This window comes from Somniosus microcephalus, unplaced genomic scaffold (assembly GCF_052327205.1).
Source record: "Somniosus microcephalus isolate GS21.2 unplaced genomic scaffold, FLI_Smic_1.0 unresolved_chr3, whole genome shotgun sequence".
Classification (NCBI taxonomy): Eukaryota; Metazoa; Chordata; class Chondrichthyes; order Squaliformes; family Somniosidae; genus Somniosus; species Somniosus microcephalus.
Genome location: NW_028225181.1, coordinates 1 through 14,631, shown reverse-complemented (window position 1 = coordinate 14,631; position 14,631 = coordinate 1). Strand labels below are relative to the sequence as shown.

General features: G+C 49.0%; 1 protein-coding gene across 1 annotated transcript in view; it reads left to right on the top strand.

The window, feature by feature from the left end:
• The window catches only part of LOC147091161 (pancreatic secretory granule membrane major glycoprotein GP2-like), a gene marked incomplete at its 3' end in the record, with an annotated part of 153,078 nt that extends 139,685 nt beyond the window's left edge, over nucleotides 1–13,393 (top strand). The window contains exons 6-7 of the mRNA XM_085976468.1: nucleotides 12,430–12,525; nucleotides 13,298–13,393. Of these exons, the coding sequence (XP_085832594.1) occupies nucleotides 12,430–12,525; nucleotides 13,298–13,393 (192 nt within the window). The remainder of the gene's footprint in view (nucleotides 1–12,429; nucleotides 12,526–13,297) is intronic.
• Nucleotides 13,394–14,631: the final 1,238 nt, after the last annotated feature.

Genomic DNA, 14,631 nt, shown 5'->3' with positions numbered 1-14,631 from the left:
GAGTAAATAATACAAATGACAACAGAGAAGGTCATAGACTTAGGTAGCAGTGGGGAAATTAAAAACCAGAGCGTGTCAGGAAGGTGTAGAAGGTGTGGAGTAAAAGGTAAAGTAATAAAAAGGGCAATGGCAGGAACTAAGTGTCACAAAACATATTTGAAAGTTCTCTATCTGAATGCACGTAGCATTCGTAACAAAATAGACGAGTTAAAGGCACAAATAGCTACATATGGGTATGATCTTGTGGCCATTACAGATACATGGCTGCAGGGTGACAATGCCTGGGAATTAAACATACCAGGTTATTTAACAATCAGGAAGGACAGGCAGGAAGGAAGGGGAGGTGGGGTGGCTATGTTAATAAAGGAAGGAATCACTGTAATACAGGGAAATGATATTGGGTCAAAGGATCAGGATAATGAAACAGTTTGGGTGGAGATAAGGAATAATAAGGCGAAAAAAACACTAGTGGGTGTAGTATATAGGCCTCCGAACAGTCGCAACTCGGTTGGACGGAGTATCAATCAGGAAATAGTTGAAGCTTGTAATAAGGGAACATCTACAATTATGGGGGATTTTAACTATCATATAAATTGGACGAATCAAATTGGGCAGGGCTGCCTTGAGGATGAGTTCATTGAGTGTATTAGGGATGGGTTTCTTGAGCTGTATGTAACTGAACCAACCAGGGGGCAAGCAACCTTAGATCTGGTCCTGTGTAACGAGACAGGATTAATTAAAAATGTCCTAGTAAAGGATCCCCTTGGAATGAGTGACCATAACATGGTTGAATTCCATATTCATTTAGAGGGTGAGGAGGCTGTATCTCAAACAAGCGTGCTAAGCTTGAATAAAGGAGACTATGAAGGTATGAGTGCGGAAATGAGTAAAGTGGATTGGGAAAATAGGTTAAAGGATAAGACGATACATGATCAGTGGTGTACATTTAAGGAGTTATTTTACAAATTCCAAAAAAAAGTATATTCCACTGAGAAAAAAAGGGTGTAAAAGAAAAGACAGCCATCCGTGGCTAAGTAAAGAAATTAAGGATAGTATTCGACTAAAAACAAGGGCATATAAGGTAGCCAAATCTAGTGGGAGAATAGAGGATTGGGAAAACTTTAAAAGACAGCAAAAAATAACAAAAAGATTGATTAAGAAAGGGAAGATAGATTATGAAAGTAAATTAGCAAAAAATATAAAGACAGATAGTAAGAGTTTTTATAGTTATATAAAAAGAAAAAGGGTGGCTAAATAAATGTTGGTCCCTTAGAGGATGAGACCGGGAAATTAATGGTGGGAAATATGGAGATGGCAAAAACACTGAATGAATATTTTGTATCAGTCTTTACAGTAGAGGACACCAAGAATATCCCAACACTTGACAAGCAGGGGGCTATAGGGGGGGAGGAGCTAAATACGATTAAAATCACTAAGGAAGTAGTACTTGGTAAAATAATGGGACTCAAGGCGGATAAATCACCTGGACCTGATGGCTTACATCCCAGGGTTTTGAGGGAAGTGGCGGTAGGGATTGTGGATGCAATGGTAATAATCTTCCAAAACTCCCTGGACTCAGCAAAGGTCCCGGCAGACTGGAAAACTGCTAATGTAACACCCTTATTTAAAAAGGGCAGTAGACAGAAGGCTGGAAACTATAGACCGGTTAGCCTAACATCTGTGGTAGGTAAAATTTTGGAGTCCATTATTAAGGAGACAGTAACAGGACATTTGGATAATCATAATTTAATAAGACAAAGTCAGCATGGTTTTATGAAGGGGAAGTCATGTTTGACAAACTTGCTGGAGTTCTTTGATGAAGTAACATATAGGGTGGATAAAGGGGAACCAGTGGACGTAGTGTATTTAGACTTCAAAATGGCATTTGACAAGGTGCCACACAAAAGATTATTGCTTAAGATAAAAAATCACGGGATTGGGGGTAATATTCTAGCATGGATAGAGGATTGGCTATCTAACAGAAGGCAGAGAGTTGGGATAAATGGTTCATTCTCAGAATGGCAATCAGTAACTAGTGGTGTTCCGCAGGGGTCAGTGCTGGGTCCCCAACTCTTTACAATCTATATTAACGATTTGGAGGAGGGGACCGAGTGTAACATATCAAAGTTTGCAGATGATACTAAGATGGGAGGGAAAGTAGTGAGTGAGGAGGACATAAAAAACCTGCAAGGGGACATAGACAGGCTAAGTTAGTGGGCAGAGATTTGACAGATGGAATACAATACTGGAAAGTGTGAGGTTATGCACTTTGGCAGGAAAAATCGTAGAGCAAGTTATTATCTTAATGGCAAGAAATTTGAAAGTACTGAAGTACAAAGGGATCTGGAGGTCCTGGTGCACGAAACACAAAAGGTTAGTACGCAGGTGCAGCAAGTGATTAAGAAGGCCAATGGAATGTTGGCTTTCATTGCTAGGGGGATAGAATATAAAAATAGGGAGGTATTGCTTCAGTTGTACAAGGTATTGGTGAGTCCGCACCTGGAATACTGCGTACAGTTTTGGTGTCCATACTTAAGAAAGGACATACTTGCTCTCGAGTCAGTACAAAGAAGGTTCACTCGATTAATCCCGGGGATGAGGGGATGGACATATGAGGAGAGGTTGAGTAGATTGGGACTCTACTCATTGGAGTTCAGAAGATTGATAGGCGATCTTATTGAAACATATAAGATTATGAAGGGGTTGGATCGGGTGGATGCAGGGAGGATGTTCCAGATGATGGGTGAAACTAGAACTAGGGGGCATAGTCTTAGAATAAGGGGCTGCTCTTTCAAAACTGAGATGAGGAGGAACTACTTCACTCAGAGGGTGGTAGGTCCATGGAATATGCTGCCCCAAAAAGCTGTCGAAGCTACATCATTACATAAATTTAAAACAGAAATAGACAGTTTCCTAGTAGAAAAGGGAATTAAGGGTTACAGGGAGCGGGCAGGAATTTGGACATGAGTCTAGGTTCGGATAGGTCATGGCCCTCTGGGTAGCGGAGCGAGCCCAGGGGCCGTGTAGCCTGATCCTGCTCCTGTTTTCGTGTGACTAATGCTGTTAGATTCAGGAGATAGTCCTGTCATAGTGGATTGGCGGTTAGGATCAGATCAGCCATGATCTTATTGAATGGCGGAGCAGGCTCGAGGGGCCAATTGGCCTACTCCTGCTCCTATTTCTTATGTTCTTATGTTCTTATGAACTCGGGGTGCGGGGAAAGAAGGTCAGGAACTCGGGGTGGGGGAAAGGAGGTCTGGAACTCGGGTGGGGGGAAAGAAGGTCAGGAACTCGGGGTGGGGGAAAGAACGTCAGGAACTTGGGGTGCGGGGAAAGAAGGTCAGGAACTCGGGGTGGGGAAAAGAATGACAGGAACTCGGGGTGGGCGGAAAGAAGGTCAGGAACTCGGGGTGGGGGAAAGAAGGTCAGGAACTCGGGGTGGGCGGAAAGAAGTTCAGGAACTCGGGGTGGGGGGAAAGAAGGTCAGGAGCTCGGGGTGGCGGAAAGAGGGTCAGGAATTCGGGGTGGGGGAAAGAAGGTCAGGAACTCGGGGTGGGGGGAAAGAAGGTCAGGAACTCCGGGTGGGGGGAAAGAAGGTCAGGAACTCGGGGTGCGGGGAAAGAAGGTCAGGAACTCGGGGTGCGGGGATAGAATGTCAGGAACTCCGGGTGGGGGGAATGAATGTCAGGAACTCGGGGTGGGTGGAAAGAATGTCAGGAATGCGGGGTGGGGGGAAATAAGGTTAGGAACGCAGGGTGGGGGGTAAGAAGGTCAGGAACTCGGGGTGGGGAAAAGAAGGTCAGGAACTCGGGGTGGGGAAAGAAGGTCAGGAACTCGGTGTGGGGAGAGAAGTTCAGGAACTCGGGGGCGGTGGAAAGAACGTCAGGAACGCGGGGCGGGGGGAAAGAATATCACTAACTCGGGGTGGGGGGAAAGAAGGTCAGGAACTCGGGGGGGGAAAGAATGTCAGGAACGCGGGGTGGGGGGAAAGAAGGTCAGGAACTCGGGGTGGGGGAAAGGAGGTCAGGAACTCGGGTGGGGGGAAAGAAGGTCTGGAACTCGGGGTGCGGGTAAGAAGGTCAGGAACTCGGGGTGGGGGAAAGAAGGTCAGGAACTCGGGGTGGGGGAAAGGAGGTCAGGAACTCGGGGTGGGGGAAAGGAGGTCAGGAACTCGGAATGGGGGGAAAGAAGGTCAGGAACTCGTGGTGGGAGAAAGAAGGTCAGGAACTCGGGGTGGGTTGAAAGAAGGTCAGGAACTCGGGGTGGGGGAAAGGAGGTCAGGAACTCGGAATGGGGGGAAAGAAGGTCAGGAACTCGTGGTGGGAGAAAGAAGGTCAGGAACTCGGGGTGGGTTGAAAGAAGGTCAGGAACTCGGGGTGGGGGAAAGTGGGTCAGGAACACGGGGTGGGGGAAAGAAGGTCAGGAACTCGGGGTGGGGGAAAGAAGGTCAGGAACTCGGGGTGGGGGAAAGAAGGCCAGGAACTCGGGGTGGGGGAAAGAAGGTCAGGAACTCGGGGTGGGGGAAAGGAGGCCAGGAACTCGGCATGGGGGGAAAGAAGGTCAGGAACTCGGGGTGGGGGGAGAGAAGGTCAGGAACTCGGGGTGGGGGGAAAGAAGTTCAGGAACTCGGGGTGGGGGGAAGAAGGTCAGGGTCTCTGGGTGGGGGGAAAGAAGTTCAGGAGCTCGGGGAGGGGGAAAGATGTTCAGCAATGCGGGGCTGGGGGAAAGGAGAGGAACTCTGGGAGGAGAAAGAATGTCAGGAACTCGGGCTGGGGGGGAAGGAGGTCAGGAACTCGGACTAGTGGGAAAGAAGGCCAGGAACTCGGGGTGGGGGAAAGAAGGTCTGGTACTCGTGGTGGGGGAAAGAAGGTCAGGAAATCGGGGTGGGGGGAAAGAAGGTCAGGAACTCGGGGTGGGGGGAAAGAAGGTCAGGAACTCTGGGTGGGGAGAAAGAAGGTTAGGAACTCGGGGTGGGGGGAAAGAAGGTCAGGAAATCGGGGTGCGGGGAAAGAAGGTCAGGAACTCGGGGTGCGGGAAAGAAGGTCAGGAACTCGGGGTGCGGGGAAAGAAGGTCAGGAACTTGGGGTGCGGGGAAAGAAGGTCAGGAACTCGGGGTGCGGGGAAAGAAGGTCAGGAACTCCGGGTGAGGGAAAGAAGGCCAGGAACTCCGGGTGGGGGGAAAGAAGGTCAGGAAATCGGGGTGTGGGGAAAGAAGGTCAGGAACTCGGGGTGCGGGGAAAGAAGGTAAGGAACTCGGGGTGGGGGGAAAGAAGGTCAGAAACACCGGGTGGGGGGAAAGAAGGTCAGGAACTCGGGGTGGGGGGAAAGAATGTCAGGAACGCGGGGTGGGGGGAAAGAAGGTCAGGAAGTCGGGGTGGGAGGGAAAGAAGGTCATGAACTCGGGGTGTGGGGAAAAAAGGTCAGGAACTCGGGGTGGTGGGAAAGAAGGTCAGGAATCGGGGTGGGGGAAACACGGTCAGCAACTCGGGGTGGGGGGAAAGAAGGTCAGGAACTCGGGGTGCGGGAAAGAATGTCAGGACTCGGGTGGGGGAAACACGGGCAGGAACTCGGGGTGGGGGAAAGAGGGTCAGGAACTCGGGGTGGGGGAAAGAAGGTCAGGAATTCGGGGTCGGGTGAAAGAAGGTCAGGAACTCGGGGTGGGGCGAAAGATGGTCAGGACTCGGGTGGGGGAAACACGGTCAGGAACTCGGAGTGGGGGAAAGAGGGTCAGGAACACGGGGTGGGGGAATGAAGTTCAGGAACTCGGGTTGGGGTAAAGAAGGTTCGGAACTCGGGGTGGGGGGAAAGAAGTTCAGGAACTCGGGTGGGGGGAAAGAATGTCAGGAACTCGGGGTAGGGGGAAAGAAGGTCAGGAACTCGGGGTGGGGGGAAAGAAGTTCAGGAACTCGGGGTGGGGGGACAGATGATCAGGAAATCGGGGTGGGGGGAAAGAAGGTCAGGAACTCCGCGTGGGTGGAAAGAAGGTCAGGAACTCGGGGTGGGGGAAAGAAGGTCAGGGACTCGGGGTGGGGGAAAGAATGTCAGGAACACGGGGTGGGGGGAAAGAAGGTCAGGAACTCGTGGTGGGTGAAACAAGGTCAGGAACTCGGGGTGGGGGGAATGAAGGTCAGGAACTCCAGGTGGGGGGAAAGAAGGTCAGGAACTCGGGGTGCGGGTTAGAAGGTCAGGAACGAGAGTCCCGTAGGTTGTGTTGCCTACCCGGTGCCAGGGTTAAGGACATCTCCTCTGGGCTGGACAGAAACTTGGAGTGGGAGGGGGAGGATCCAGTTGTCGTGGTCCATGTTGGTACCAACGACATAGATAGGACAAGGAAGGAGGTTCTGCTGAGGGAGTTTGAGCAGCTAGGGGCCAAATTAAAAAGCAGAACCACAAGGGTACTAATCTCTGGATTATTACCTGAGCCACGAGCGAATTTGGCTAGGACAAATAAAATAAGAGAGTTAAATGCGTGGCTCAAAGACTGGTGTGGGAGAAATGGATTTTGCTTCCTGGGACACTGGCGCCAGTGCTGGGGCAGGAGGGAGCTGTTCCATTGGGACGGGCTTCACTTGGCCAGTGCTGGGACTAGAGTCCTGGCGGATCATATAACTAGGGCTGTAGAGCGGGCTTTAAACTAACTAGTGGGGTGGAGGTTCCTAGAGAGTAAATAATACAAATGACAACAGAGAAGGTCATAGACTTAGGTAGCAGTGGGGAAATTAAAAACCAGAGCGTGTCAGGAAGGTGTAGAAGGTGTGGAGTAAAAGGTAAAGTAATAAAAAGGGCAATGGCAGGAACTAAGTGTCACAAAACATATTTGAAAGTTCTCTATCTGAATGCACGTAGCATTCGTAACAAAATAGACGAGTTAAAGGCACAAATAGCTACATATGGGTATGATCTTGTGGCCATTACAGATACATGGCTGCAGGGTGACAATGCCTGGGAATTAAACATACCAGGTTATTTAACAATCAGGAAGGACAGGCAGGAAGGAAGGGGAGGTGGGGTGGCTATGTTAATAAAGGAAGGAATCACTGTAATACAGGGAAATGATATTGGGTCAAAGGATCAGGATAATGAAACAGTTTGGGTGGAGATAAGGAATAATAAGGCGAAAAAAACACTAGTGGGTGTAGTATATAGGCCTCCGAACAGTCGCAACTCGGTTGGACGGAGTATCAATCAGGAAATAGTTGAAGCTTGTAATAAGGGAACATCTACAATTATGGGGGATTTTAACTATCATATAAATTGGACGAATCAAATTGGGCAGGGCTGCCTTGAGGATGAGTTCATTGAGTGTATTAGGGATGGGTTTCTTGAGCTGTATGTAACTGAACCAACCAGGGGGCAAGCAACCTTAGATCTGGTCCTGTGTAACGAGACAGGATTAATTAAAAATGTCCTAGTAAAGGATCCCCTTGGAATGAGTGACCATAACATGGTTGAATTCCATATTCATTTAGAGGGTGAGGAGGCTGTATCTCAAACAAGCGTGCTAAGCTTGAATAAAGGAGACTATGAAGGTATGAGTGCGGAATTGAGTAAAGTGGATTGGGAAAATAGGTTAAAGGATAAGACGATATATGATCAGTGGTGTACATTTAAGGAGTTATTTTACAAATTCCAAAAAAAAGTATATTCCACTGAGAAAAAAAGGGTGTAAAAGAAAAGACAGCCATCCGTGGCTAAGTAAAGAAATTAAGGATAGTATTCGACTAAAAACAAGGGCATATAAGGTAGCCAAATCTAGTGGGAGGATAGAGGATTGGGAAAACTTTAAAAGACAGCAAAAAATAACAAAAAGATTGATTAAGAAAGGGAAGATAGATTATGAAAGTAAATTAGCAAAAAATATAAAGACAGATAGTAAGAGTTTTTATAGTTATATAAAAAGAAAAAGGGTGGCTAAATAAATGTTGGTCCCTTAGAGGATGAGACCGGGAAATTAATGGTGGGAAATATGGAGATGGCAAAAACACTGAATGAATATTTTGTATCAGTCTTTACAGTAGAGGACACCAAGAATATCCCAACACTTGACAAGCAGGGGGCTATAGGGGGGGAGGAGCTAAATACGATTAAAATCACTAAGGAAGTAGTACTTGGTAAAATAATGGGACTCAAGGCGGATAAATCACCTGGACCTGATGGCTTACATCCCAGGGATTTGAGGGAAGTGGCGGTAGGGATTGTGGATGCAATGGTAATAATCTTCCAAAACTCCCTGGACTCAGCAAAGGTCCCGGCAGACTGGAAAACTGCTAATGTAACACCCTTATTTAAAAAGGGCAGTAGACAGAAGGCTGGAAACTATAGACCGGTTAGCCTAACATCTGTGGTAGGTAAAATTTTGGAGTCCATTATTAAGGAGACAGTAACAGGACATTTGGATAATCAAAATTTAATAAGACAAAGTCAGCATGGTTTTATGAAGGGGAAGTCATGTTTGACAAACTTGCTGGAGTTCTTTGATGAAGTAACATATAGGGTGGATAAAGGGGAACCAGTGGACGTAGTGTATTTAGACTTCAAAATGGCATTTGACAAGGTGCCACACAAAAGATTATTGCTTAAGATAAAAAATCACGGGATTGGGGGTAATATTCTAGCATGGATAGAGGATTGGCTATCTAACAGAAGGCAGAGAGTTGGGATAAATGGTTCATTCTCAGAATGGCAATCAGTAACTAGTGGTGTTCCGCAGGGGTCAGTGCTGGGTCCCCAACTCTTTACAATCTATATTAACGATTTGGAGGAGGGGACCGAGTGTAACATATCAAAGTTTGCAGATGATACTAAGATGGGAGGGAAAGTAGTGAGTGAGGAGGACATAAAAAACCTGCAAGGGGACATAGACAGGCTAAGTAAGTTGGCAGAGATTTGGCAGATGGAATACAATACTGGAAAGTGTGAGGTTATGCACTTTGGCAGGAAAAATCGTAGAGCAAGTTATTATCTTAATGGCAAGAAATTTGAAAGTACTGAAGTACAAAGGGATCTGGAGGTCCTGGTGCACGAAACACAAAAGGTTAGTACGCAGGTGCAGCAAGTGATTAAGAAGGCCAATGGAATGTTGGCTTTCATTGCTAGGGGGATAGAATATAAAAATAGGGAGGTATTGCTTCAGTTGTACAAGGTATTGGTGAGTCCGCACCTGGAATACTGCATACAGTTTTGGTGTCCATACTTAAGAAAGGACATACTTGCTCTCGAGTCAGTACAAAGAAGGTTCACTCGATTAATCCCGGGGATGAGGGGATGGACATATGAGGAGAGGTTGAGTAGATTGGGACTCTACTCATTGGAGTTCAGAAGATTGATAGGCGATCTTATTGAAACATATAAGATTATGAAGGGGTTGGATCGGGTGGATGCAGGGAGGATGTTCCAGATGATGGGTGAAACTAGAACTAGGGGGCATAGTCTTAGAATAAGGGGCTGCTCTTTCAAAACTGAGATGAGGAGGAACTACTTCACTCAGAGGGTGGTAGGTCCATGGAATATGCTGCCCCAAAAAGCTGTCGAAGCTACATCATTACATAAATTTAAAACAGAAATAGACAGTTTCCTCGTAGAAAAGGGAATTAAGGGTTACAGGGAGCGGGCAGGAATTTGGACATGAGTCTAGGTTCGGATAGGTCATGGCCCTCTGGGTAGCGGAGCGAGCCCAGGGGCCGTGTAGCCTGATCCTGCTCCTCTTTTCGTGTGACTAATGCTGTTAGATTCAGGAGATAGTCCTGTCATAGTGGATTGGCGGTTAGGATCAGATCAGCCATGATCTTATTGAATGGCGGAGCAGGCTCGAGGGGCCAATTGGCCTACTCCTGCTCTTATTTCTTATGTTCTTATGTTCTTATGAACTCGGGGTGCGGGGAAAGAAGGTCAGGAACTCGGGGTGGGGGAAAGGAGGTCTGGAACTCGGGTGGGGGGAAAGAAGGTCAGGAACTCGGGGTGGGGGAAAGAAGGTCAGGAACTTGGGGTGCGGGGAAAGAAGGTCAGGAACTCGGGGTGGGGAAAAGAATGTCAGGAACTCGGGGTGGGCGGAAAGAAGGTCAGGAACTCGGGGTGGGGGAAAGAAGGTCAGGAACTCGGGGTGGGCGGAAAGAAGTTCAGGAACTCGGGGTGGGGGGAAAGAAGGTCAGGAGCTCGGGGTGGCGGAAAGAGGGTCAGGAATTCGGGGTGGGGGAAGAAGGTCAGGAACTCGGGGTGGGGGGAAAGAAGGTCAGGAACTCCGGGTGGGGGGAAAGAAGGTCAGGAACTCGGGGTGCGGGGAAAGAAGGTCAGGAACTCGGGGTGCGGGGATAGAATGTCAGGAACTCCGGGTGGGGGGAATGAATGTCAGGAACTCGGGGTGGGTGGAAAGAATGTCAGGAATGCGGGGTTGGGGGAAATAAGGTTAGGAACGCAGGGTGGGGGGTAAGAAGGTCAGGAACTCGGGGTGGGGAAAAGAAGGTCAGGAACTCGGGGTGGGGAAAGAAGGTCAGGAACTCGGTGTGGGGAGAGAAGGTCAGGAACTCGGGGGCGGTGGAAAGAACGTCAGGAACGCGGGGCGGGGGGAAAGAATATCACTAATTCGGGGTGGGGGGAAAGAAGGTCAGGAACTCGGGGGGGGAAAGAATGTCAGGAACGCGGGGTGGGGGGAAAGAAGGTCAGGAACTCGGGGTGGGGGAAAGGAGGTCAGGAACTCGGGTGGGGGGAAAGAAGGTCTGGAACTCGGGGTGCGGGTAAGAAGGTCAGGAACTCGGGGTGGGGGAAAGAAGGTCAGGAACTCGGGGTGGGGGAAAGGAGGTCAGGAACTCGGGGTGGGGGGAAAGAAGATCAGGAACACGGGGTGGGGGGAAAGAAGGTCAGGAACTCGGGGTGGGGGAAAGAAGGTCAGGAACACGGGGTGGGGGAAAGGTGGCCAGGAACTCGGGGGGGAAAGAATGTTAGGAACTCGGGGTGCGGGTAGGAAGGTCAGGAACTCGGGGTGCGGGTAAGAAGGTCAAGAACTCGGGGTGGGGGGAAAGATGGACCAAAAATCAGGTTAGGTGAGAAGGTCTGGAGCTCCGCATGGGGGGGGGAAGACATGTTCAGGAACACGGTGGGCGGGCGATAAAATCAGTAGCTCTGGGTGTGGGGAGAGAAGGTCAGGAACTCGGCAGGGGGGAAAGAGATGGTCAGTAACTCAGTGGGCGGGCAATTAAATCAGTAGCTCTGGGTGCGGGGAGAGATGGTCAGGAACTCAGGGTCGGGGGAGCAAAGGTCCAAACATCGTGCGGAGGGAGAAGGTCAGGAACTTGGGGCGAAAAGAGAAGGTAAAGAAATCAGGTGGCAGGGCAATAAGTTCAGGAGCTCTAGGTGGGTGTAGAGAAGATCATGAACTCGGGGTGGGGGGCGAGAGGTCCGATAATCAGGTGGGGGGAGGTCTGGAACTCGGGGGTAAAGAGAAGGCCAGGAACTCGGGTTGGAGGGGGCTAAGGTCAGGAACACGGATGAGGGAAGAAGGTGAGGAACCTGTTGGAGGGGGAGAGAATGTCTCAACTCTGGGGTGGCGGGGGGTGGCGAGATGGTCAGGATCTCGGTGTGGGAGAGAAGGGCAGCTATTCGCGTGGCGCAGTAACTCGGTGTGTTTAGAGATGGTCAGTAACACATACTCGGGGAGAAGTTCAGGAACTCAGGCTTTTGGAGGAGGTCAGAAACTTTGACGGGCGGATGTCAAGAAATTGCACGTCAAGAGAATGTCAGGAACCTGGGTGTGTGGAGGTCAGGAACTTGGTTGGAGAGAGGTCAGGAACTTGGGCGGGGTGAGTAGATCAGAAACTTGGTCGGCGTTATTAGGTCACTAACTTGGGCGCTGGGGGCAGGCACATGTTTGCGGGTGGGAGAAGGTCTTAAACCACGAGGGTGAGTCCTGTCTGTTGCAAGTACATTCTGTTCTGTCTGGAGTAGGCAGTCTTGTCCTCCAAGGGTCCCAATCAGCAATCAGGAGTTGTCATCAAAGGGGAACAATTAGATCTTTGTGTGTTGCAAGTAAACACGTCCGTTTTGAAATGTTCCAGAAGGGTGGCTCTGGTATTACACGTGTCATCAATGGAATGAAAAAGTGATATTGTGCCCCGCCATGTTGTAAGGGGCACAGCGAATAAAGGAATTGAAACACAAAATGTACTTTTCACCAAAGCTCTAGGGAGCTGAATCAGACGCTGTTCTTCGAGTCTATCGGACACTCTGTTCCCTGCGATGCACACTGATCACGATAGACCCCCAGTGTAGCACTGGGCCCCCTCTCTAGACTTTCTGGGTGATGGCGAATGGGATTGGCTGATTATGCATTTTATAAAGACTGGTGTCTGACATTCTCCAGACTCTAATAGCAGCCTGATGACCTGTTCTGGTGTTCTCCACTCTGTACTCTCCCATGTCTCTCTTCCTTTATTACAGATCCAAAGACAGTCCCAAATCAGGAGCCCGAGAAACAATCGACTTGTGAATCCACTGACCGCTCCTCCTCTAGCCCAGAAGGGGCTGCAAGCTCAGGTAACTGCCTTGTGGGGTCCAATACTACACAGACTGTTCAACAACAACAACAACAAAATGTATTTATATAGCGCCTTTAACGTAACAAAATGTCCCAAATAAGAGCTGAAATCCAAATTCCCAGAGATTCATCCAGTCTCTTAATGAGGGGAATGGGATGCACTGACTGACGTGTGTTGGCTGAGGGGATTGAGGGGATTTGGATGCGTGGGAACGGTAACACAGAGGTTATGTTACTGCACTAATAATCCCAAGGCCTGGACTAATGATCTGGAGAATATGAGATCAAATCCCACCACAACAGTTGGGGAACTTAATAAAACTCTGGAATTAAATGCTGGACCATTAATCTATCAGATTGTCATTAAAAATACATCCGGTTCACTAATGTCCTTTAGGGAAGGAAATCTGCTGTCCTTACCCGGTCTGGCCTATATTTGGCTCCAGACCCACAGCAATGTGGTTGAACCTTAACTGCCCTCTGAAATGGCCCAGCAAACCACACAGTTGTATTGAAGAAGGCGGCTCTCCACCACCTTCTCAAGGGCAGTTAGGGAAGGGCAGCAAAAGCTGGCCTTGCCAGCGACGCCAACATACCACGAACGACTAAATAAAAACCAGTGACAGAGGGACATGGAATTTAGTGACTGAGGGGATTAGATGATTCTAGCCTATATAAAGACTGATGTTGGACATTCTCCTGACTCTAGTACCAGCCTGGTGACCTGTTCTCCAGTACGCACACTCCTTTGTCTCACTTCCATTTTTCAAGCTCCAGAGACATCCCCAACTCAGGAACCCGAGGAACAATCGACTCACCAATCCAATGACCGTCCACACACTATTCTCGTGGTGTCTACAGCCTCAGGTATCTACTTTGTGTGGTCCATTCTACAGACTGCTCACCAAATGAAACTGCAGCAATCCTCTGTTCCTCAGATTGAATCATTCTCTTACTGTGGGAAGTGGGATTTACTGCCTGACGTGTGTGGGATGAGGAGACTGAGGGAATTCGGATGCAGCGACTGAGGGAAGTGGAATGCACTGACTGAGGGAGTGTGATGTAATGAATGAGGGGAGTGTGGAATAGTGAATGAAGGGAGAGAGATGAAGTGAATGAGGGGAGTGTGATGTAGTGAATGAGGGGAGAGTGATGTAGTGAATGAGGGGATTGTGATGTAGTGAATGAGGGGAGTTATGTAGTGAATCAGGGGAGTGTGATGTAGTGAATTAGGGGAGTGCGATGCAGTGAATGAGGGGAGTGTGCTGTAGTGACTGAGGGGAGTGTGATATACAGAATGAGGTGAGTGTGAAGTAGTGATTGAGGGAAGTGTGATGCAGTGAATAAGGGGAGTGTGATGTAGTGAATGAGGGGAGTGTAATGTAGTGATTGAGGGGAGTGTGATGCAGTGAATAATGGGCGTGTGATGCAGTGAATGAGGGGAGTGTGGTGTAGTGAATGAGGGGAGTGTGATGCAGTGAATGAGGGGAGTGTGATGTAGTGATTGAGGGGAGTGTGATGCAGTGAATAAGGGGAGTGTGATGTAGTGAACGAGGGGAGGGTGATGTAGTGAATGAGGGGAGTGTGATGTAGTGATTGAGGGGAGTCTGATGCATTGAATAAGGGGAGTGTGATGCAGTGAATGAGGGGAGTGTGATGTAGTGATTGAGGGGAGTGTGATGTAGTGAATGAGGGGAGTGTGATGTAGTGAATGAGGGGAGAGTGATGCAGTGAATGAGGGGAGTGCGGTGTAGTGAATTAGGGGAGAGTGATGTCGTGAATGAGGGGAGTGTGGTGTCGTGAATGAGGGGAGTGCGATGTAGTGAATGAGGGGAGTGCGATGCAGTGAATGAGGGGAGTGAGGTGTAGTGAAGGAGGGGAGTGTGGTGTCGTGAATGAGGAGAGTGCGATGTAGTGAATGAGGGGAGTGTGATATAGTAAATGAGGGGAGTGTGATGTAGTGAATGAGGGGAGTGCGATGTAGTGAATGAGGGGAGTGTGATGTAGTGAATGAAGGGAGTGTGATGTAGTGATTGAGGGGAGTGTGATGCAGTGAATGAGGGGAGTGTGATGTAGTGAATGAAGGGAGTGTGATGTAGTGAATG